The following is a 22,599-nucleotide window of genomic DNA, read 5'->3' on the forward strand; positions in this document are numbered from 1 at the left end:
TGATTGGTCCTATTTTTATTAACAAAGAGGTGAACAGACTGAAAAGTTAACGTGAATGTACATTTCTTAATTGCGACTTTTCTACTGAGTGTTTGCACTATACTTTCTGGAATCTTATTTAACAAAAATAAAGGAAAAAATTGCTTGACTAAACTTTGTGGCGGTTTTCATTGAAAGCCACATGGTCGTGGGCGGGATCTGGAGCGGCTCCTGCCTCACTGCCCATTGAGGGGGACGGTGGTCTCCTATAAAGTGCGGGGGGGCCCCCGCCTGGGCCTCAGTTACCCCTCCACTGGCCGTGGAGTTTCTGCTCCCGTTGGTTCCTCAGACCGGTGAGTGTCCCCTGGTTGGGGATTCCCGTGGAAGCAGACCAAGAGGGGACAGCAGGGAGTGGGGGGGCCACATCAACAGGCTGAGCCATGCCGCTCACTAAAAGTGGGCTGTGCCGGCCGAGTCGGGCCAAGGTCGGGGCATAGGCCCTGAGGCAGCAGACCAGAGTGTCAGGGAGGGTTTGCCAGCAGTGACACCAGCCACCCTCTGCCAGGACACAGCTAATGCCACCGTTCGGGGAAGCCCCCTCCTACCCCCAGGTTGGGCAAGAGAGGCCAGTGGTGCAGGGACTGCACATATCTGGTGGGGAGGCAAGGGACAGGCCGGACCCTGGAGAGCAGGAGCCTGTGGCCCAGGCTCATCCCATGGAGCCCGAGACCCGCCCCCCGAGGGCAGGGGTGGGGCGGGGCGGTTGCTGGCTCAGCCTCCTCCCTGCCCTGAGCCCCAGGCTATTTCCAGCACCCACTGACCCCCTCCCCCGCCCCTCCCCCCCGCCTCAGCAGCTTGGCAGAAGTCACAGAGAGCACACCCCTGATGGCCCCAAACCTGCTCTGCCTGCTGCTCCCCTGCCTGTGTGACCCCCATTTCCAATGCTAGGGACGCACAGGGGAGGCCCCCAGGCTTTGTCTTGGAGCCCCGGCCATCGGGGGCCCTGCTGGCCCCATCTCCTCGTCCCACATCGACCACCTTCTCTGGCTCTGCCTGGCCTGTGTGCCCGTCTGCCGCCCCTGCCCCGTCCTGCGGGGGCCCCTAGGCACTCCGGCCACTGCATCCCCCACAGCTACTCTCACGGGGCTTCGGATGCCAACTGGTCACGTCCTAGCTGTGCCGGAACCCTGTGGGGGCCCCCAGCTCACGCAGGTGAACGGGGCCGTCCAGGTGCCCCGAGGGCCACCCCCGCCCGCTCCATGCTGTCCCAGCCCCCGCCTCCACACGGGCTCCCCGCCATCCCCGGCACCCCAGACGCTCAGCCAGGGCCAGGGGTCCCTCTGTGGCACATGCCTCCACGTCTTGTTTCGCGGTCAGCCTCCCCAGGGGCCTCGTCTCTGTGTTTAGAACCTGCCCTCCCCCTGCTCTGCCGTCCCTGCCATGAAATGAATGAATGAGTGCACAGGGCGACCGCGTAGACGGCTGTATGCATCTCTGGGGGCTCCTACGACCCAGGAGCCCAAGCTGGGGGGCTTCAACAACAGAGAGGTACCCTCCCGCCTCTGGAGGCCGCGTTCCTTCTGCGTGTGGGGGGCAGTCCGGCCTGCTCCTCTTCCAGCTTTGGGGGGCCCCCGGCGTCCTGGGCTCGCGGTGGCCCAACGTGACTACCGCTGGCTTCTCCCTGTGCGTCTGCATTGGGTGCAGGGCGTGACCTTAATCCAGAATGACGTCATCTCTGCACCCTCACGGTAATCACAACTGCGAGGACCTGTGTTCCAAGGGAGGTCTGGTAGGGATGGAATTGTCTCCCTCCCCAAATTCCAGGCTGGGCCTGCAGGGAGGCAGTCGGGGCTCAAGGAGGCTGAGGGTTGGTCCCCGTGATGGGACAGGTGCCCGTGCAGAACGAGACCCCCCAGAACCGGCCGCACTGATGCCCGGATCTCCGGTGCCTGGCCTGCCGGACGGCGAGGAGTAAGCACTGTGGGAACTGGCAGATTCGGACAAGGCCTCCTTCTCAGGCTGTGGGGGGCTCCCCGCCTGTGAACCCAGCCGCAACCGGTGGGCATGGGGATGTCAACAAACCACAGCGTTGGCCCCATAGAGGCCACAGGGTGGGGCCCCGACACCAGCACAGAAGGAAGCGGATCCAGAGTTCCCGAAACCAGAACCGCAAGTTGGACTTTTCATGCACCTGCCGCGTCGGGATCAGGTGTGGGGGGTGGGGGCACGCTTGGGGTGTTTGTAGGGGGAACTGGGATTCCAGGCTGGCAGTCGGTTCCCTGAATACTGAGAACACGGCGGGTCCCCAGGCAGCAGGACCCGGCAGGCTTCCTGATCGTCCTCGGAACTTGGTGGGAGGTGTTTGTGGCTGGGAACTGTCCTGGATGAGTAGCCTGATGTGCAGTGCCTGTCTGTTTCTCTGTCCTCATGTCTGACCTCCTAGGATTTGGATACTGGATGCCGGTTCAGCCATTGTTTTCTCCAAGTTTACTCTCTTTGTGGGAGATGCCCTCGATTTTATCTTCCAGGGCTCCTGTGGGATTGCTCACTTCTGTTATCCTATTCTTTATTTTTTGAGAGCAGGGGAGGGGCAGAGAGAGAGAGAGAGAGAGAGCATGAGCAGGGGAGGGGGGGGGAGAGAGAGAGAGAGAGAGAGAGAGAGAGAGAGAGAGAGAGAGAGAAAGAGAGAGAGGATCCCAAGCAGAACTCCTTGCTGTCAGCACAGAGCCCAACTGGGGGCTCGATCTCACAAACCAAGAGAAAATGACCTGAGCTGAAATCAAGTCATATGCTTAGCTGACTGAGCCCTCCCGGGCACCCCCACTCTCACCCTGTTCTTAATTCCTACACGTTATCTGCTAGGTATTTCTCTGTGTGGCATCCTCTTATGTCACCACTGTCCCCCGACGCTGCTCCCATGTCTGGTGCGTCTCTGCCTTCACACCTGCTTCCCGCATGGTGCGTGTTCCCATCCATGAAAGTTCTGCATGTGGCTGGGACAGGGGCACCTCCACGTCTGCGCCCAGGTGTTTCCTCTCAGGCCATGTCCCCTGTCCTCCTGGGGCCCCGTGCCTGGCGTGGCCTCCAGGACCTACAGGGAGACACCTGCCCTCTGTATCCACGATGCGAAGCACCCCATGGCCACCGCGCATGCCAACAGTGGTTCTTCCGGCCCCAGAGCCCCTCACGCGCCCCCACGAGCGGGCCCCCTTCTCCCTCGGGGTAACCACGCTCTACAGTGTCACGTGCCGGGGTTAAAAAGATCACAAGGTCAGAACCTCTTTGTTAACCGGGAAATTTAAGCTCCCTTTAGAAAATAGGATTATTGCTATATTTGAACTTGTTTCTCCCATCATGCTTTTAAATATTGTTTTTTGTATGCTTTTTCCTTTTGTTGATTTAAAACACCGTATTCCACATCTCTACACATTTGTGACTGTCACAGAAAGCCCCCGAATACTGTGCATGTTTAGAAGGTATCCACATTTCAAAGCATCATGTTAAATGCCGGATTGTTCCCGACTCAGAATAAGCGCCAGAGCCGCCATCCTCGTCCAGCCGAGCTACACGCTGTTCTTATCCACTATTTCAAATCCCTGCTTTTTTAAAACCCCACAAATGAGATACCCCTACTGTATTCAGATGATTTAAAGAATTTAGGGGTGCGGGGGGGGTGCTCAGTCGGTTAAGTGTCCGACTTCCACTCAGGTCATGATCTCACGGTTCGTGGGTTCGAGCCCTGTGTCGGGCTCTGGGCTGACAGCTGGGAGCCTGGAGCTGCTTCAGATTCTGTGTCTCCCTCTCCCTGTCTCTCAAAAATAAATATTAAAAAATAAAACAGAGTGGGGATGAACACATTTATAAGAATAAAATCGAGCTCTGTTTTTATAACCATGAAGCATCCTGCAAAGCTGTGCCAGAGATGGTCTGGACTGGGAGGTCCATGTGGTTTTGTGTGTTAGCTGAAGGGCCCCAAGTGCCCCGCTCCCTCCTCTCGACAGAGGGCCTGCACCCCCCCATCTGTTTGGTGGGACCCCAGCCCCAGGAACGCACTACCATAGGGGGTTAAATTCTCACCACCCCCACAAAACCAGCGCCTGAACTGCCAGAACCACCTCCCGGTGAGTCGCGGTGTCTGACTTCCCCGGAATGCACCCTGAGCCTGCTGGGAGTGTGGCCCCAGCTCTGTGTTGGGGGGGGGGGGGCAGCTCACCACGCTCCCTGGTCCCTGGGTGGCCCTGGGGAACCCCCGGGGGCGGGGGCACCTGCTCCCTCCATCCCCTGCTCTCCGTTGGTGCTTCTGAGGGCCTCGCGTGGGATCGGAGTTACGGGAGCCTTAACTTGCCCCCCACCCAACCCAAGCATCACAGTGGAGAGGGAAGTGGTCAAGGTGAGGCCCGGGGGAGCCCCGAGGATCAGGGTTTGAAGCCGGTGGATGGAGGGCTGGCCGCGGGAGCCCCAGAACACAGTGCTTCCTGGCCCGGCCCCAAAATGCAGTCGTCCTCGATGGTGAGCTCGTGATGAGTGGCCTCCTCGATGTCCCGAAGCTGCCTGACTTCCCACTGCCTCACGCGCTCTGTCTGTGGGGGGAGAGGTGTCCCTGAGAAGGCTTACGTTGCAGGAGCCCTGGCTGTCGCTTGAGACGAGCTTCGTATGGCCAGCAGGTGCCCCGTGCAGGCTGCAGACCCCTGCCCCCCTGGGCTCCCTGGTCACCCGGTCTGTCTGCTCCCACGTGCCCCAACCGCCCAGAGGGCCGCATCCTGGTGTAGGGACAGGAGGGGTGGGTAAGGACCAGGGAGCCAGGTCTGACAGGGGTGCAGAGGGGCAGCTGGGGGGCCGGCTGGGCTTGTGTGGGACCATCGGCCTGGGGCAGACAGGTGACTATCCAGGCTTGTGGCAGGGAGGCCCCCTGACCTGGGGGTCGGGGAGTGGGGAGGTGGGACAGGATGAGCCCTGCTTCTAAACAAGGGGGGCTCAGGCTGTTAGAAAGCAGAGCCGGGGCGGGGGAGCTGAGCCAGACCACATGGGGGGTGTGCTGGGGCCGGGCCACAGAGGACAAGTCTGGAAGTTCTCAGCCCCTATGGCAGGCCCTCCCAATTGCTTCAAAATGTAAAAAATAGTGACAACCCTCTGGGGGTAAATAAGGAGCAGGAGAGGCTGGTGCCCTGGTGTGCTGGGGGAGGGGGGCAGATGGTGGAACCGGAGGACGGGGCGGGGCCACCAGCTAGAGCAGTCAGCGCAGCTGGGAGCTCTGTGTCTGCACTGAGAGGGCTGCCCCATCTCTGGGGGCAGGTGGGGACCTGTGACCATCGCAATATCCGTCCCGCAGGGAGACCCTCAGGCCCCTTCCCTTTGTCAGCTCCAGAATATTCCGGCCAGGCTCACGCCCCTCCTGGCAGCAGGCAGGACCACTGGCCCACGGGGACACGCGCGTAGAGCTCCGCACAGCCCTGCGAGGCCGGGCTCCCAACTGCAACCAGGCGACTACAGAAGGCGGGCGGGGGCACCAGGGAAGCTCCCCCTCCCCCAGTAACGCCCCAGAGACGTGAGCGGAGCCAAGCACAGGGGTTTGAAAGGCCAAAGAGAGGAGCCAGCGGGAGAGGCCAGGCATCCCGCGGTGACCTCAGAAGGTGGACCCCAGCACCCCTCTCGAGGGCAGATGAGGGGTAAGAGGAGAAAGCCACCGCCCAGGCCACCCCACACCCGACTTCCCCTGAGTTCCAGCAGATGTGGGGGGGGACAAGGGCCTTGAGGGCGGCAGAGTGGGGATTTCCCCCAGGGAACCAACAGGCCCACTGTCCACCAGACACATCCCACCTCTGGTCAGCAGGACAGGCCAGCTGGAGCCAGCCGAAGCCCCACAGTACCCTTCTCAGAACCTTCTAGAACACAAGGGCGTCAGAGGAGAGGGTGACGCTGCTGTGGGCCAGGGAGCAGAGCTCACAGCAGGAAAGGGGCCCCGGGGGCCAGGGGAACGTGGAGGGAGGCCCTGGGTCTGCACTGAGCCACCAGGAAAGAGCCCACAGCTTCCTGGGCTCACCCACTCCACCTTAAGAAGGCCAGCAGGATTTATGGCAGCGTGTTCAAGAGTTTGGGGAGCAGATGGGAACTGGGGGGCACAGATGCTCCCCATGGGGTCACATGACCCCTCAGAGCAGGCGGGGCAGGCCCAGGACATCAGAAAGGTCTAGCAGTGAGGGAAGGGTAGCTGCCCTCTCTCAGGTCACAGCCACCTCCATGGGCCCTGAGCCCCCAGGTGGGGATGGGGTGGGGCTAAGCCGGGACAGGGCCAGTGTCCAGCTAAGGGCACAGTCAGGGACAGGGGTTGGGGACACAGGGATGTCAGGGACACAGGGACAGGGTTGGGGTCAGGTCAGGGACATGGTCAGGTCAGGGACACAGGGACAGGGTTGGGGTCAGGTTGGGGACATAGTAAGTGACAAAGGGCATAGAGACAGGGTCAGGGACACAGGGACAGGGTTGGGGTCAGGTCAGGGACACAGGGGCATGGTTGGGGTCAGGTCGGGGACACAGGGACAGGGTTGGGGTCAGGGTGGGGACACGGTAAGGGACAAAGTCAGGGGCACAGAGACAGCGTCAGGGACACAGGGACAGGGTTGGGGTCAGGTCGGGGACATAGTTGGGGACAGAGTTGGGGTCAGGGTGGGGACACAGGGACATGGTCAGGTCAGGGACACAGTCGGGGACAGGGTTGGGGTCAGGGTGGGGACACAGTAAGGGACAAAGGGGCACAGAGACAGGGTCAGGGGCACAGGGACAGGGTTGGGGTCAGGACAATCCTACCACAGCCGCCAGCTCCTTTGGGTCCCTCCTTCTCTTCCCCGAGGTGTTGGGGACCCCGGGCAAGCTCAAGTGTGGAGACCGGCTCCGTGCTCCCCCGGACTCTGCCTGCCGCTGCCTCCGAGTGACCGAGGCGGGTGTAGGAGGATCTTCCTCGGGATCCCAGGGGTCGGAGGCGGGTGCCGGCCAGACGGTAGAAAGCTGCAGGTTCCGGAGGGTGGCCATGGTGCTCCAGGAAAGGCTTTCAGGCAGCGGGGACTCAGCGACGGGGCTCCCTTCCGGGCGGTAGGGGACACGGCCCGGTGGCCTCCTGTGCAGGCTGGGCGTGGCGTCCCGGGGGGTGCTATGCTTTGGGACGTTTCTCGGGGACAGCTGACTCGTCACTGAAGAAGGACCCTCATCTTCTGTGGTGGACTTCAGCCCAGACACCTGTGGAAACGGAGCATGGAGGTCGTTTCTCTACAAGGTCACAGCAGTGAGCCTCCGAGGGCACACCCTCCTCCTGGGCCTGTGCCCCTGGGTGGGGAGTGCGCCGCCCAGAGACAGACCCCAGCGCAGGGCGGGCCGCACTCCTCCGGCTTCGCCTGGTCTGCTGTTTGGTCAAAACCAAGCCCCAGTCAGAATGGTTTTAATGATAGAACCGAAAAACAGACGGCTTTCACGTACAGACACTTGTTTTCAGGAGAAAACTGCAAAAACGTCATCAGTGAATTCATCTTAACATTTACACTCAACATAAAGGAGCAGGAGTCTGGGCGGAGGTGCATGCATCGGGCAGGTGTGCAGGGTGGGGGGACACAGAGGGTCCCCATCCTGGGTCCTGAGCCCCCGGCCTGCAGCAGTGGCTTCGTCAGGGCTGGTTCTTCCTCCAGAACAAAGCCTTGGTGGAACCCCTCACACTCCTGTGCTCACGGCTTTTTCTAGATGCTAACACACTGTACTCGGCAAATAGTTTTATCATCATTATAAAGCCATGGTCTGCACAGTGCTCCTTGAAAAGCTGTCACGTCAGGCACCTGTGGGGCTCAGTTGGTTGAGCATCTGACTTCAGCTCAGGTCATGATCTCACGATTCAGGAGTTCAGGCCCCACACTGGGCTCTCTGCTGTCAGCACAGAGCCCACTTTGGATCCTCTGTCTCCCTCTCTCTCTGTCCCTCCCCCACTCGGTCTCTTTCTCAAAAATGAATAAACATAAAAAAAAAAAGCAAAGCTGTCACATCAAAACTATGTGACAGATTGAGCAGTTTGTTTTTTGTAAGCAGTTCTCATGTGTCTTTTCAATACATATCAATTCGTGCTGTTAATTAGCACTGCACTGCATCTAGCCAATCTACTACCATGCTAGGTCATGTTCAAAGTTCAATCCCACGTATGGAGTGGGGAAGAGTATCAGTGGACTACAAATCCAATAAAGGAATAATCTCCAAAGTATGTGAGGCATTCCTACAACTTGAGAGAAAAAAAAAAAAAAACCAAATCATCCAATTAAAAATGGGCAAGAGACACGAACAGACACTTCTCCAAAGAAGACATCCAGATGGCCAACAGACGCATGAAAAGATGCTCAGTGTCACTCATCATCAGGGAGACTCAAGTCAAAGCCATGATGAGACATCACCTCACACCTGTCAACGAAGCTGAAATTAACAACATAAACAACAGGTGTTGGCGAGGATGCAGAGAAAGGGGAGCCCTCGTGCACTGCTGGTGGGAATGCAAACTGGTGCAGCCACTATAGAAAGCAGTGTGGAGTTTCCTCAGAAGGTTACCAGAACTACCAATGACCCAGCAATTGCACCCCCAGGCACGTAGCCAAAGGGAAGGAATGCATCACCCTGAAGAAGTGACAGCACTGCCTTGTTTGCTGCAGCATCAGTCACTATTCATCTCCAAGCTGGATCCCCCTTGGCAGGACGTCCCATGTGTGTTTTCGGTGGTGGGAAGAGCAGTTTCCAGTGATAGAGTCCATTGCTGACAGTGCTGCCCCAAACCATTAAGAAAGTGGTTGTCGCCCAGGGTGCAGGAGGAAGCAGAACTCTTTCAAAAGACCAAGTGTATAAAATCTCCAAGACGAAATGACGCCGACATTCTGGGAAGCCTGCTGGCACCATAGGTGTGGCAGCGGCATGTCCACCGGCTTCCACACAGGGTGCAAACAGCGCCAGCGGCCGGTGCACCACACTGCCACTTTGTGGTCCTTGAATTCCCGCTGTGATGCGTGCATGAAGGGGTGTGATTGGGTAGGGACTGGGGGGAGGCAGAGCTGAAAAGTGTTTTAATGATGTGGAACTGGTCAAGGGCTAAACTTGTCCTCGAAGAAAGCGCAGATGCTCCCGCTGTCTCGTTCGGGATGCTGCGGGGGAGGGAGACCGCGGAGCAGCCTTCGGTTTGCCGTCTAACAAATCACACCGGCACTGAGCGGCTCAAGGCAGACGTTGGTGGTCTGTTTCTGTGGGCCAGGGCCCTGGGGTCTCCTGTGGGGTTGCGGTCTGGCCGTCCTGGTTGAAGTCAAACAGAGAAACAAGGAAAACTAGAAAGTCCAATTTCAACCTCTCTCTGGTCCTGCCCTGTTAGCGATTTGTAACAAAGAACAAAACCATGGAATACGTGTCCCGAATGCAAAGAAGTTCTTGTGTCATAAATGGAATCCTGATACACATGGGTGTGTGAAATCACCGATGATATTCCACGTCCCTGACTCTCTGAATGAGACACACGGCATAGATGCTGTGAGAACAGAGTTAGGTGTCTGAATTTCCCACAGGGGCTGAGAGCCAGGCCAGGGCAGGAGACGGTCTGCAAGCAGTGTGGGGGGAGGGGTTGGGTCTTGCAGAAATGTGCTCAGTGGAGGGTGCCGGGCATTCAAAATCTGACCTCAGGGAGCAATCAGAGCATTCCTAGGAGGTGAGTGCATCATCACTGGGTGGCTCGGGGAGGCACAAGCCCAGCTGGAAACAGAAAACAGGTCTGGCTCCACGTATGCCCGCAGGAGACACCCCCCCCACCCCCACCAGCCCCTGAGTCAGAAAGCCAGGCTGGAGTGCCCTCCTGGGAGGGGGCCGGTTGCAGAGCTTCAACTGTGTAGCTCCTGGGCTGCTCCTGGCACCTCGTTTCCTTTAGCAAAAGCTTTAGAAATTGATTAACGTGAACTCAAACAGCCCGAACTGGATTTGCTCCAGAGAATGAGTCAGCGGTCTCTCGACGCAACTGCCCCGTCGTCGGGTGGCGTGGGTGCATGGGAGAATTCTAGGGGCTCCGCACCCTCCCAGGACCTGGGGCTGTCCACTCCTGACGTCTTCTGTGGCTTTCTAATAGGTGAACGGCACTGTCTCCCAGCGGCAGCGCGGGCTTTAACGACCAGCGGGGGCAAACGCCTTTTCATTTCCTCGCCACCTACATCCCACGTGCGCATCTTCTTTGGTAGTCGAAGTCCAGGCACCCTTGCCCTGGCAGCAAAGGCAAACAATACGCTCGCCTGCCAGCAGGCTGGCGTTGGGTTCGAAAACACGTCCAGCTGCGGACCGTATGTGAAGCTGTGTGGGAGACAGAAGGCTTCTGAAAGATCCAAAGCAGGATGACAAGAAAGGCCAGGCAGGGAGGGACCAAGTAAACACAGGCAGTGCCTCTGATGTCATCGCTGGAAAAGGCCGAATGCGTGGAAAAAGACCCAAGACAGCCCCACGGTGTGATAGGAAACAAAAGCCAAAATGTTTTCCTTCTGGAATTACCTTTGCAACACATACCGTAGCATCGACACAGAGCAAAATCCACAGAGACGTATGGAGAAACGGAAATAAACAAGTCATTGAGGCAAGCCCACATTTTATTTATGTATTTTTGTAGCCCCTGGTAGATCAAAGAGAAAGAAACGATCCAAGTCCCATGAAGGCAATTGGCGCTTGTAAAGGGAAACGCTAAGCTATGCTACTTTATACAGGGACCAGGCTCAGGGCACACGTGGGGTGTGAGCACAGACCGGGGCTTCCACTAAAAAGACACTACAGGGGAATGGGGACACATTTTCTGGTTAGCAGAAGTTACTTCGAACTAACCTGTTAAGGAAAGCAAACTGAGCCAATAAACGACCAAATGTCGATACGCTTCTCCATAAGAAGAATTTGATACATTTTTGATTAGACAATGCTGTCACACTGACAGCTTACAGAAAGAAGTGTGTGTCTGTAGCGATACATGGGCAATGCAAATGATCTAGACACACATGTGGGAATACTGCCCGGGGAGCTGGGCTTCAAATGAGCAGGGAAGGGAGTTTTTTCCACTGCATGTCGTTGTTCTGCCGGGTTGGTCACTTAGGAAAACAAAAAAACAGCAAAGCCACGCCTCTACCTTGTACCCCACATGAAAATAAATGACAAGGGACTGAGTATTATACTCTTTAAAAATTCACAGGTTACTAGAAATAAAAACAGGATAATTTTGAAAAATCTGAAACAAATTGGATTGTTAGATCCTCCACCAGGATAAATTCCAAATGGATAGAAGGGGTAAATTTTGTGAGAGGGGCAATAAAATGGGGTCACTTATGTCAAGGGTGTTTAGAGGGAGCCAGGAGGCCATGGGGGGGCGGGTCACACTCAATTCTCATGGTGCAACCATGAACTTTGAACTGTGCCAACCTCCATAAACTCCAAGGACTCACCCCAAGACCCTGCAACTTACTACCATAGTGGACTTTGCTCGGTGAGAGACTTAGAAACAATTCTGTTCAGCCAATCTGAGTTTTCTGCGGCCAACACCAATCAAAACTGACATAGACCAACATTCCCCATTGTCTTAAAAAAACCCTGAGTTCTGTCCCCAGGGGGACATGATTTGGGCTGTTCCCGAACTACAATTCTGAGACCCCCACATGAACACTTTTGTTTTATTTCGGTCCTGCCTCTTTTCTCTGGGGTCAATGTCAACAAACAAACAAACAGAACTATAAAAGCACTGGAAAGAAATATGGGTGATTTCTCTGTAAATCTTGTCAGAAGTAAGGCTTTCAAATGATAGCTCACAACACAGAAGCCATAAAGGAAAATAAGTTAAAATAAATACATTTGAAACTTCTGCAAAGACAAACCGGCAATGTACTCAGTGAAAACACACAGCCCACACCTCCCATGAAAGGTAAATGAGAGGTTAATTCTCCTCAGACTCAGGAAAAAACCAAAACCTAACAAACATGCAAAGACCCTGAGCAGGTGGATGGATGGATGGATGGATGGATGGATGGATGGATGGACGGACACACACACACACAAACACACACGTTTTTCTCATACACTGATAAGAAAAGGTCCCTATGCTTTGGGTACAGGCTCCTCCCCACCCCCCCCCCCCCTCCCAAACTGAGGAAAACTACAAATGTAACATTCTAGTAGAACATAAAAACATCCTTAGCCTGTGGTGGGGGCTGGAGAAGGCTGCAGGGACACCCACATCTGTTTAGTCCCTTACCCTGACACCACGGGAAGACATTACCTAGCTGCAAATGAAGATGGGCAAGGACAGGAGAAAGGTCCCCACTTGTCTGGAGAGGGAACCAGGCGAGCGGAGACTTGGGGAGACTCGGGGCAGCCGCCCAGACCGGCCTGGGGAGTGTCCGAGGGGTCCCCTCCCAGCCACAGCGCAGGGCTCTGGAGGGCAGGCTCTAACTCCCCCCGGGGACGCCTCCCAGCCCGGCACCCCGCTTTTTCGTGCGCACGCGGAGCGGGCGTCGCACGGGCTCCCCGCGGGGCGGACACCGACCGATCCGGCCTCCCTGACGGGCTGGGGGAGGGGCGGGGGTGCAGGACCCGGCACCTGTCTGATGTGTCAGGTGAAGGCGCCTCGGGTCTGAGCGCAGGGCGCCCCACATCAGGGGACGCGCGGTGACTCGGAACCGCCCGCCGCCAGCGCCCCCCATAACGGCCTACCTGCGCCCCGGACTCCATCCCGCCTCGGCGAGAACACAGCCGCCGCAGCCGCGGGCCCACGAGCCCGGTCCCAGAAGTACCCGCGGGCGGGACCCCACCTGCGCGCCGCCTCCACCTGGGCCCGTGGAGGCGCAGGCGCAGGGAGGAGCGTGGGCGGGCCGAGCCCCGAGGGTGTCCACCTGGTCGGTTCCACGCACCTGTGTGCGCTTCTGGCCCGAAGAGGTCAGGGCCGCGGGGCCGTGGACGCCGGAACCTGAGCCCCGCGAGCGCGCCTGGCGCTGGGTGGTCTACCTGCCTGTCACAGTGAGCTAGAGAGGGGACACCGTCACCCCGCCCTGGCACCCACGGCAAGGTCCGTGTCCCTGCGTCCTGAGCTAGGGAGCGGAGAGCTGGGTGGTTGTCAGAACTCTGCGGGACAAAGGGGCAATGGCTGTCAGATGGGCCCTGGCGGCTCCGGGACTGGCATCAGGGTGGCTCCTGGGGCCTGTGCTAGCCCCCTGCTGGGGAGTGCCCCCCAGGACCCCCACCCCATCCCCCCTGCCGGGAGCACCCCAGCCCCCTAACCCTTCCACCCCATCCCACCCCACCCCATTCCCCCTGCTGAGAGCTCCCTCCTGCCCCTCCACCACCTCCACCACCCCCACCCCATCTGGTACCCCCTGCTGGGAACTCCCCCCACCCCACCCCACCCCCCCTACCTCCTCCACCCACCCCACCTCCCAACCCCTCCCCCTACTCCTTCCATCCCACTCCCCTACTCCACCCCCACCCCCTTCCATCCTCGTTCCACCCCCTCCACCCCAGCCCACCTCACCTCTTACCCCCTCTACGGTCTTCCACCCCACTCCCTCCTGCCTTTGCCCCTTCCCCCCACCCCAGCCCACCCCACCCTACCCCCTACCCCCTCCACTCCACCTCCTACCTCCTCTACCCTACCCCAGCCCATCCCACCCCCCCTACCCCCTCCACCCCCCCAAGAATTTCTGGGAGTGGGACTGAGGGGAGGGGTGCAGACAAGAGGCTAGGGGCCCACCTGAACAGCCTCTGCCATAGTTCATCTACACACCAGGTCGGCCTTGCAGAAACTGAGAAAGATTCACGGTCTTGTGGATTCATGGAAATGGATGATGGGTGAATTTTAACATCACTGAAATCCATTTCATTTTTATGTAACCATAACATATAATTAGTAATAATTTTTAAAAACCTCCCCCTGTGTAGTCCATCCTTTTCCCGATGGGGAAAGTGAGGGCCACCAAGGGGAAGAGTTTGTTCAAAGTCCTGGAGTGAACTAGGTGGGGCTGCCTTGACATCCCAGTGTCCTGATGTCTCCTCACCATGTCAGGCCAAGTGGCCCCTGTCCTCCTGGCTCCCAAGGGTGCCTTGACCTCCAACCTCAGGGTGCCCTGACCCCCTGGCACATGGGTAGTGCTCTGAGTGCAGCGTAAGGCTCTTCTGTTTGTGTTTGTGACCAAAAACAATTTTGAAATCCGCAGAGTATGTCTAGGGTCATGTTAGTCTGGCACACGGGCGTCACCTGTCACCAGTGCCCTTTGTTGCCGCACCAGGCAGCCCTCTGAGGAGAAGCATGGGGGTCTGGGCCAGTCTGTGGAGGTCCCCGCCAAGGGCCCAGCACATTCCTTGTGTGGTGCCCGGAATTGGACACCTCTCGCTGTGCTGAGGCTGAATTCAGGCGTGACTCAAATCCAAGCTGTAGATGCACACGTGCCCACTGGCCCGCCACACCGAGACCTTCGTCACAGGTGCAAATAATGCTCTTGGTGTCGGACAGTCCGCCTCAGAGCCTGGCTCTTATCACTTTGAAGCTGTGGGCTTTGGACAAGACATGCAGACAGCCTGGGTCAGTGAGCACGGCGCGCTGGGCTTGCTGACCGTGTGCAGGGAACCCCCTGCCCCCCAGCAGCGCCCGGCAGGCGGTAAACTCGGCAACGACAGCAGCTGCGTCCACGGTACCGCCGGCCTTTCCTTTCCACCTGGCTTGGGGCTTTCAGAACTCCAGCACCCTGAGTGACTGTGGCTTCTGCGCTGGATATATATTTGTATTTTCTGTATGTTATGATCTGGCGTCTTTCTGGCTAGGGAGAGGCTCCCCGCCTGCCTGGGGCTAGCCAATCCTTGGAGATGGAAAAGGATCCAGCTGGGAGCTTGCCTTCCATACGGGAACTAGGCGTCCCAGAGCCACACCTCCTCCTCCATCTGGATGCGCGGCCCAGGGGACGATTCTCTCTGGCTTCGTCACTCCAGGGCCAGGTGCCAGGTAACTGGGGACACCCTACAGCCCTCTGGAATTATTCAAGGTAGCCACGCCTAAGCCACTCTTCCTCCTCTGCCCTGCCTTTCCTGTGGAAACCCCGATAAGGACCGTGGGCTTGGCTCTCCCCTCCTCCTGATCACGCTGGTGCCTCCCGGTGGCCCTGAGTGGCATGCTGTGTCTCCTGTCTCTAGGACCCAGAGTACAATGAACTTTCTTCCTAAGCCCCATTCCTATCTAGTCCTGTGTCCCATGGACTTTACTATCCCATATCCAACACATATATTCCTTGGACAGATTCTATGCAACCACTATGCTTATAGTTGCATTTGACCCCAGGGTATAAATTAGAGGCTAATGACTGATACTTTTTGTAAAACAACACAGAAAAGAAAAAAAAAAAAAACCCTGTAAACTTCATTAGTAATCAAGTAAGTGCAAAATATCATATCCCAAACACTGTTTTGAAATTATTCAAATGTGTAAAAAAAAAAAACTGTCAGAATGCCTTCTAAAATGGAAAGTACCAGGTTCACTGGTGAATCCCACTGAACATTTAAAAAAGAAATTATACCAGTTCTTCACCATCTCTACCAGAAAATATAAGCAGAGAAAATAATTCTTGACCCATTCTTTGAGGCCAGCATTACCATAATACCAAAGACAGATGAAGACATTACAAGATCTTTCTTGAACATAGATGAAAAATTCCTTTAAAAATACTAGCAAATACAACAATGTATAAAAAGAATTATATGTCATGACTAAGTGGGATTTATTCCAGGTGTGCAGGCTGGCTCAAGATTTGAAAATCATCTGGGGCACTTGGGTGGCTCAGTTGGTTAAGTGTCTGACTCTTAATTTTGGCCCAGGTCATGATCTCACGGGTTTGTGAGTTTGAGCTCCATGTCGGGCTTTGTGCTGACAGCATGGAGCCTGCTTGTGATTCTCTGTCTCCGTCTCCATCTCTCTCTCTGTCCCTCCCCTTCTTGCGTGCATGCCCTCTCTCTAAATAAATAAAATAAAATAAAATAAAATAAAATAAAATGGTTTGAAAATCATCTAAGGTAACCCACTGCATCAGGCTAAAAAAATATCATTGTATCAATAGAGGCAGAAAAAGAATTTGACAAAATCCAATACCCATTTATGATACAAACTCAGTAAAATACAAAAAAAGACATTCCTCAACTTGATAAAGAATACCTATAAAAACCTAAACTAAGGGGCACCTGGGTGGTTCTGTTGGTTGAGTGTCTGACTCTTGGTTTTGGATCAGGTCATGATTCCAGGGTTGTTGGATTAAGCCCTACATTGTGCTCTGAGCTGAGCATGGAGCCTGCTTAAGATTCTCCCTCTCTCTCCCTCTCTCTCTCTCCGTCTCTCCCTCCCCCCCATCCGTCTTCCCCACTTGCTCTCTCTCAAATTAAAAAAAAAAAACACCTAAGTTAAAACACAGTCAATGGTGAGAATCTCAAAGCTTTCCCACTGAGATCCAAACAAGGCAAGGATGTCCCCTCTCATCAATACTTTTTTTTTTAACGTTTTTATTTTTATTTTTGGGACAGAGAGAGACAGAGCATGAATGGGGGAGGGGCAGAGAGAGAGGGAGACACAGAATCGGAAACAGGCTCCAGGCTCTGAGCCATCAGCCCAGAGCCTGATGCGGGGCTCGAACTCCCGGACCGCGAGATCGTGACCTGGCTGAAGTCGGATGCTCAACCGACTGCGCCACCCAGGCGCCCCTCATCAATACTTTTTAACATCACACTGGGACTACTAGCTGAAGCAATAAGGCAAGGCAAGGAAATAAAATGTATACTAATTGGGAAGGAATAAATAAAATCTTCTTTGCAGTTGACAAAAAGGTTCAATGAAAAAACTTCTGGAACTAATAAGTGATCAAAGCAAGGTTGCAAGATACAAGGATACAGTCAATCCTTTTTGAATAGACCATCAATGATTAAGTGGAATGTGAAATTAAAAAGCCACCATTTACATTAGCACCCCCAAAATGAAACACCTGTGTATAAATATTACAAAACATGTACAAGATCTGTATGAAAAAACTACAAAACTCTGATGGATGGTATCAAATGACTAAATGGAGAATAGGCATCCCATGTTCATGGATAGAAACACTCAATATTTTCAAGATGTCAGTTCCTCCCAACTCAATCTACAGATTTGATGCAATCCCAATCAAAGTTGTTGTAAGTTGTGTTGTAGATACTGATAAACTGATTCTAAAGTTTAAAAAAAGAGGCAAAAGACCCAGAATAGCCGACACAATATTGAAGAACAGAGAGAGGACTGGCACTGCCTAACTTCAAGACTCTATGGCAATGCTACAGTAATTGTAACATATGCATCTAGAGCATAGAGAGGGGTGCTGCTGAATTAATTGACAAACAGAACAATGGAACAGTTTAGAGAGCCCAGAAATAGAACCACAGTAAACACAGTCCATTGGTCTTGGATGAAGGAGCAAAGACAATACAACACAGAGAAAGATTTTTTAATAAATGGCACTGGAAAAACTGGATGTCCACATGCAAAAATATGAACCTAGACACAGACCTTACACCTTTCTCAAAAATTAAGTCAAATGGATCTTAGATTTAAGTTTAAAATGAAAAGCTGTCAACCCTTAGAAGATGACACGGGGAACACCCAGATCACCTTGGGTATGGTGACGAGCTTTTCACTACCAAATGCGTGATCCCTGAAAGAAAAAATGTAGAAGCTGGACTTCAATAAAATTAAAAACTTCTGACCTATGAAAGAAAATGCAAAGAGAATGAGAAGAAAAGCCAAAGACCAGGAGAAAATATTTACAAAAGATGAATCTGATAAAGGACTGTTACCTAAAATGTTACAAGAACTCTTAAAACTCAAAAACAAGAAAACAAACAACCTGATTAATAAATGGCCAAAGGCCGTGGTCACATCCCCAAAGAAGACAAACAGATAGCAACCAAGCCCATGAAAATTGCTCCACATCGCACGTCATCTGGGGACGCAAGTTAGCACAAGGAGGTAGAAGTGAGCACCTGTTAGAATTGCCCAGAGACGCCATCAACACTAAGTGGGGACGAGCACGGGATGCCACTCGTGGTGTGCACAGCGTGACCAGGGTGACAGTACCCCCATGCGGGAGAACACCACGTCCGCGCTGTGACGCAGGGAAGACACTTCCCTGACGTCCGCGCCGTGACGTGGGGTAGACGCCCCCATGGAGTCCGCCCTGTGATGTAGGGGAGACGCCCCGTGACGTCCGCGCCGTGATGTGGCGGAGACGCCCTGATATCCGCTGCGTGATGGGGGGATGCCCCCACGTGATGCACTAGACTGTAACACAGCAGCGGCTTCACGTCCTGCTGGTGATCCTCCCCTCTGCCCGCGATCCTCCCCTCTGCACGCGGCCCTCGTCCTGTGAGCAGGTCGCCCCGCTGGCGGAGCCGTGTCCCCCCAGGCCTGGCCGCACCGGTGCCCACGTTGTTGCCGCCCCGCGGGTGGGAGAGGCCCCCCGCCCGTGGACGGGTCCTCCGGGTTGGGGAGGGTCCGACATGGCTGTGGACCCGTTAGGTGACTGGGTGCAGAGCGCAGCCCCGGGCCAGGGCTCAGAGCGGGGACCCCGCCCCCCCCCCCCCCCCCCGCCAGGAGGCCCCGGGCCGGTCTCGTGCAGCGTTCTCTCCTCGCAGAGTCGGGGACACTTCTGACCCAGAGATGCAGGACATCACCGCCAGTGTTCCCCGAACACTCCCTGCGGACGGCCGCTCAGGGCCCCAGGTTCACGCGGGGCAGTGAAGGGCACTAGTGCCCCCTGGGAGTCCGCCTGCGGGGGGGGGGGGAGGGGGCGGGAGGCCCCGGGACGAGCTGGGGGTCTGTCGGCTCCTGCGCTGTGCTGCGCAGCCCACCCACCCGCCTGCTGCACCCCTGTTCGTCGCCCCCTCCCCAGCGGCGCCCTCGGGTTCTCGCAGGCAGCTTGCAGCGAGAGCAGAGGGGGTTCCTAAGTCCGAGGCTCAAGCTGGAGCTCGGGGTCCCCCAAGTCAATGTCCCAGGGGCTGGGAATGTGTGTCTCCACCCAGGCCCGGGTGCTGTGAGGCTGCTCCAGGCCCTGACACTTGGGTCGCACGTTCTGGAGCAGGTCATGGGAAGGAATGTTTGGGCACCGCGCACGTACCTGCACTTGGTACCCTGATGGCCCACGGGTTGTGCACGCGGGTTGGGTGCCCTCCATCGCCCAGGAAAGCCCTGTCCTTTCCCGGGGCCCCTGGGGCACTGGCCTCGGGTGTGCCAGTGGGAGCCTGTGTCCAGGATCTGGGCTATGTGGATGTGACAGGAGCAAGGCTACATCCCCACCTTGATTAGCGGGGAGTGGGTGTGCCTCCGTGTCAGGATGGTGCCTTCACACTCGGGGGACCGGGCATCGCCGGGGGGCTTGCACGGATTTACATCATCCCCGGTGTTGGTCGGGAACATCTTTTTGTTTTTTTCCCCCCGCAGGTTAAAAACAACTTCCCTGCGAGGGGCCTCTGGATGACGCGGTCCCGCCCGTTGGGAGTTTCACTGCGCCCTTGACCCTGCATTGTTTTTGTGAGCTCGGATTGCCCAATTTTCCGGCTGCTGGTGGGTAAATGGCATGCGGTGTGGAGGCCGACCTGGGTGACGGAAGAGTCCGTGTGGTTTCATCATCTGGCGGTGCCCCCGCCCCTGTGGGGTCCCACGCTATAGCTCAGGGTGGGGGCCCCGCCCCTTTGTTCAGGGCTCACAGTGCCCCCTCACAGGTGGGGAGACCGAGGCCCGGATGTGGAAATCCCAGGTGCCAGCGCAGACAGTCCTGCTGGGAGGCCCGGAGCTTCCCCGACCTGCCCATAGGCTGTGCCCCGAGTCCCGGACGCAGCAGCTGACACCTGTTCCCGCAGCTCCCGCGGCCAGAGGCCGATAGGCAGGCAGCGCCCAGATGGGACTGGCGAAGACCATGCGTGAGGCCCAGGCCCTTCACGTCCCGTCTGCCTGGGGGCGCTGGCCACCCGCTCTGCTTTTCTCAACCTGGAGCAGCGGTTTCCTGCCCTGTGCAGGTGGAGACTGTCTCCCGGGAGGTGCCATGGCATCCCCCTGTGGCTGGGACTCCATGAGGCTGAAGTTCTTTCTTGCCTGGTGGATGTAATGTGTTCGGCACAGAATGCTTCCCGTGTGTACCCCCAGGCTGCCTTTCCACTCTGCCCCCGCAGATACACCCCCATTACCGCTGAATGTGGAGTTTGTGACCCTCCCTGACGTTGCATGCCCACAGGCTGTGATGGGGCCAAAGTGGGCTTCACCCCAGATGGTGAGATCCCAGGGAGGGTCCTCTGGCAACGCTGGTGAGCATGGTGTGGTGCCAGCTGCATACAGTGTGTCTATAGGAAACCTTGATCCCCACTCCCCCTGCCCCTGCTCTCCTGGCTCCGTGGCTCCTGGGTCCAGTAGTCACTGGTCAGAGGGGCAGGGCACCCAGCCTAAAGGGACATCAGAAGGAGGGTCTCAGTGCTGGTCTCTGGTCTCCGGGCCTGCCACCCTGGATCTTTCTGGAGCTCTCTTCTGACCAGCACCCCTGGCCCTGCCTAGACCCTCCCCTGGTGGCTCTGGGCCTTAACAACAGGACCTGAGCCTGTCGCACAATATTTAGGGCCTTTGTCTCCTGTTCCATCTGCTGTCTTTCTAGCTTCTGGGCAGGAGACCCCTGGGTCCTTTCCTGAGCACACGGCCCTCTTCCTGGTCCCTGCTTCACCTACTCTACTGTTGGGGAGGCCCTGCTTCTCCTCCGAGACCTGCCTGGGCTGGCACCTTCTGTGGGAAGTGCCCATGCATGGCTCGGTGCCCTCTCTCCTGCTCTTGGCCACCCCGCTCTGGACTCTCCAGGAAAGCAGTCATGTCAAGGACCAGCCTGTCATCAGCCCTCACGGGGCATCCCTCCTGCCAGGCTGTGTGTGGTGACCGGCTAGCCCGTCCTCCGCACCTGGCCCCGTGCTTGCGCGCACTGCGAGGACGGCCCCCCCTCTTCGTGTTCTCTGCTGGGGGAAGGACAGGTTGCTAGATGGACACTCAAGACAGGTGCTGGGAGGCGCTGGGAGAGGTGGCTGCTGGAGGGATTAGGGATTAGGGGAGGCAGATAAGGCCTCGAGGGTGTAAGACATGCATAACACGATAGGGGCTCCCTATTGGCCCACCCTGCACTCCGTCTCTCCAGTAGGGGTGACTGGGCAAAGTGGCCTCTGACTGGGAGTCACAGAAGTCACGGTGGCATGGACTTGGGGACGTGAAAGGCCGGGCAGAGCCGTGACGCCCATGGGGGCAGGAGGACCTGAGACTCACAGACAGGCTCCGACCCCTGGCAAGAGCAGCCACCCACAGGACAGACAGACAGGTGGCCCCTGAGGCTTCCAGGAGGACCCGCCACACTTGTGTTGTTGTGGCCAGAGAAGAGGAGAGATTCTCTCTGGGTTTGGTGGCCATTTGGTTTCTTACTACTCCTCTGAGGCAAGGAGTGGCAATTGACATTTGGGAAATCAACCTACACAGAGAGGAACTTCCACTACGTGTTGGACGAGCGAGACCAGGGGTGGGGGTGGGGGCCTCACTGGGCAAGTGCACAACAGGGTGCACTGTCCAGGGCTGGCACTGGCCCACACACAGTAGGCGGGCCCTGAATGTGTATCAGACCGCCCTCTCTTTCACATACGTCTTTAAGGGACCATCTCAGGTGGACCCCACAGATTCTGAGGGGGGCAAGTCAGAGAAAATTCAGAGCACAAGTTCTTCTTGAGGGAATGGAATCATTGAGGAAACCACATGAAAACTAGCATTCAGGTAGTCGAAAGCATCGGTTGGCTCCTCACCCAGATGCTGAACTTTGCTCTGTAAAAATAATGACAAACACGACCTTGAACTTGTAACTGTGGTGATTTCCGCCGACCTTGTTTTGATTGTAGCTGGAGCCGTGGACAGGGATACAGCAGAGCAAAGACGAGGGTGCTTACGCCAGGCCCCAGGCCCGGCCCAGTAGCTGCAGGGGGAGCCGGTAGGTTAACTGTGATTTGGTTACTCTTGAGGTTGATGATGCGAAGGATATGCAAGTGTCTGACTGTGTGAAATGGTGTCGTATTCACTAGTAACGTAAATCCAGAAGGGTAAGAGTGTGCACAGGGGAGGCCAGTCCCTCAGGGACCTGATCTCTCACCCGTCCCCACCAAGGCAGGCACTGATCCCGGTGTCTTATCTGTTCTTCCCCCCTTTCCATGAATTTAGAGTCACAGAGACATGTCTCTATTCATATTACCTTTTTTATACAGACATTGGATATTCTGTACTGTCCCAGGGAAATTATTCTTAACTTATAAAACTTCACTGGTCTTGGGAATTTCTCTATGTGTGAATGTCGAGCCGCCCCCTTGTTGTTAACAGCCGCCTAGTTTCCGGGGACCTGGCGTCCACCTGCTGGTCCTGGGGATGGGCGGGCCCACTTCTCACTGCCTTTAAAGGTACAATGACATTTTTTCCTTGCAACCTCAGAGGATAGCCAAGAAATGGCAGTTTTCACTAAAGAAAAAGACTCGTTAATCAAGGCTGGATAAAAATTT

General features: G+C 56.1%; 1 protein-coding gene across 1 annotated transcript; it reads right to left on the bottom strand.

Moving 5' to 3' along the window:
• Positions 1 to 3,805: 3,805 nt before the first annotated feature.
• On the bottom strand, positions 3,806 to 19,293 carry LOC115508679 (coiled-coil domain-containing protein 201-like). Its single transcript, XM_030307626.1, has 3 exons — positions 19,161 to 19,293; positions 6,784 to 7,209; positions 3,806 to 4,559 (listed from the first exon to the last, which is right to left on the bottom strand). Exons 1-3 carry the CDS (start codon positions 19,215 to 19,217, stop codon positions 4,395 to 4,397), a joined length of 648 nt encoding a protein of 215 aa, XP_030163486.1. The 5' UTR covers positions 19,218 to 19,293; the 3' UTR covers positions 3,806 to 4,394.
• Between the last annotated feature and the right edge of the window lie 3,306 nt (positions 19,294 to 22,599).

The sequence above is a fragment of the Lynx canadensis genome, chromosome A2 (genome assembly GCF_007474595.2).
Source record: "Lynx canadensis isolate LIC74 chromosome A2, mLynCan4.pri.v2, whole genome shotgun sequence".
Classification (NCBI taxonomy): Eukaryota; Metazoa; Chordata; class Mammalia; order Carnivora; family Felidae; genus Lynx; species Lynx canadensis.

Bases quoted from the DNA above. Each gene is read 5' to 3' on its own strand.
- LOC115508679 (XM_030307626.1), bottom strand. From the start codon at position 19,217: ATGGAGGGCACCCAACCCGCGTGCACAACCCGTGGGCCATCAGGGTAC. The intron at 7,210-19,160 runs GTACGTGCGCGG...CCGTTTCCACAG, and splicing joins CATCAGGGTACCAAGTGCAG to GTGTCTGGGCTGAAGTCCAC. The intron at 4,560-6,783 runs GTAGGATTGTCC...CTCCCCCCACAG, and splicing joins CAAAGGAGCTGGCGGCTGTG to ACAGAGCGCGTGAGGCAGTG.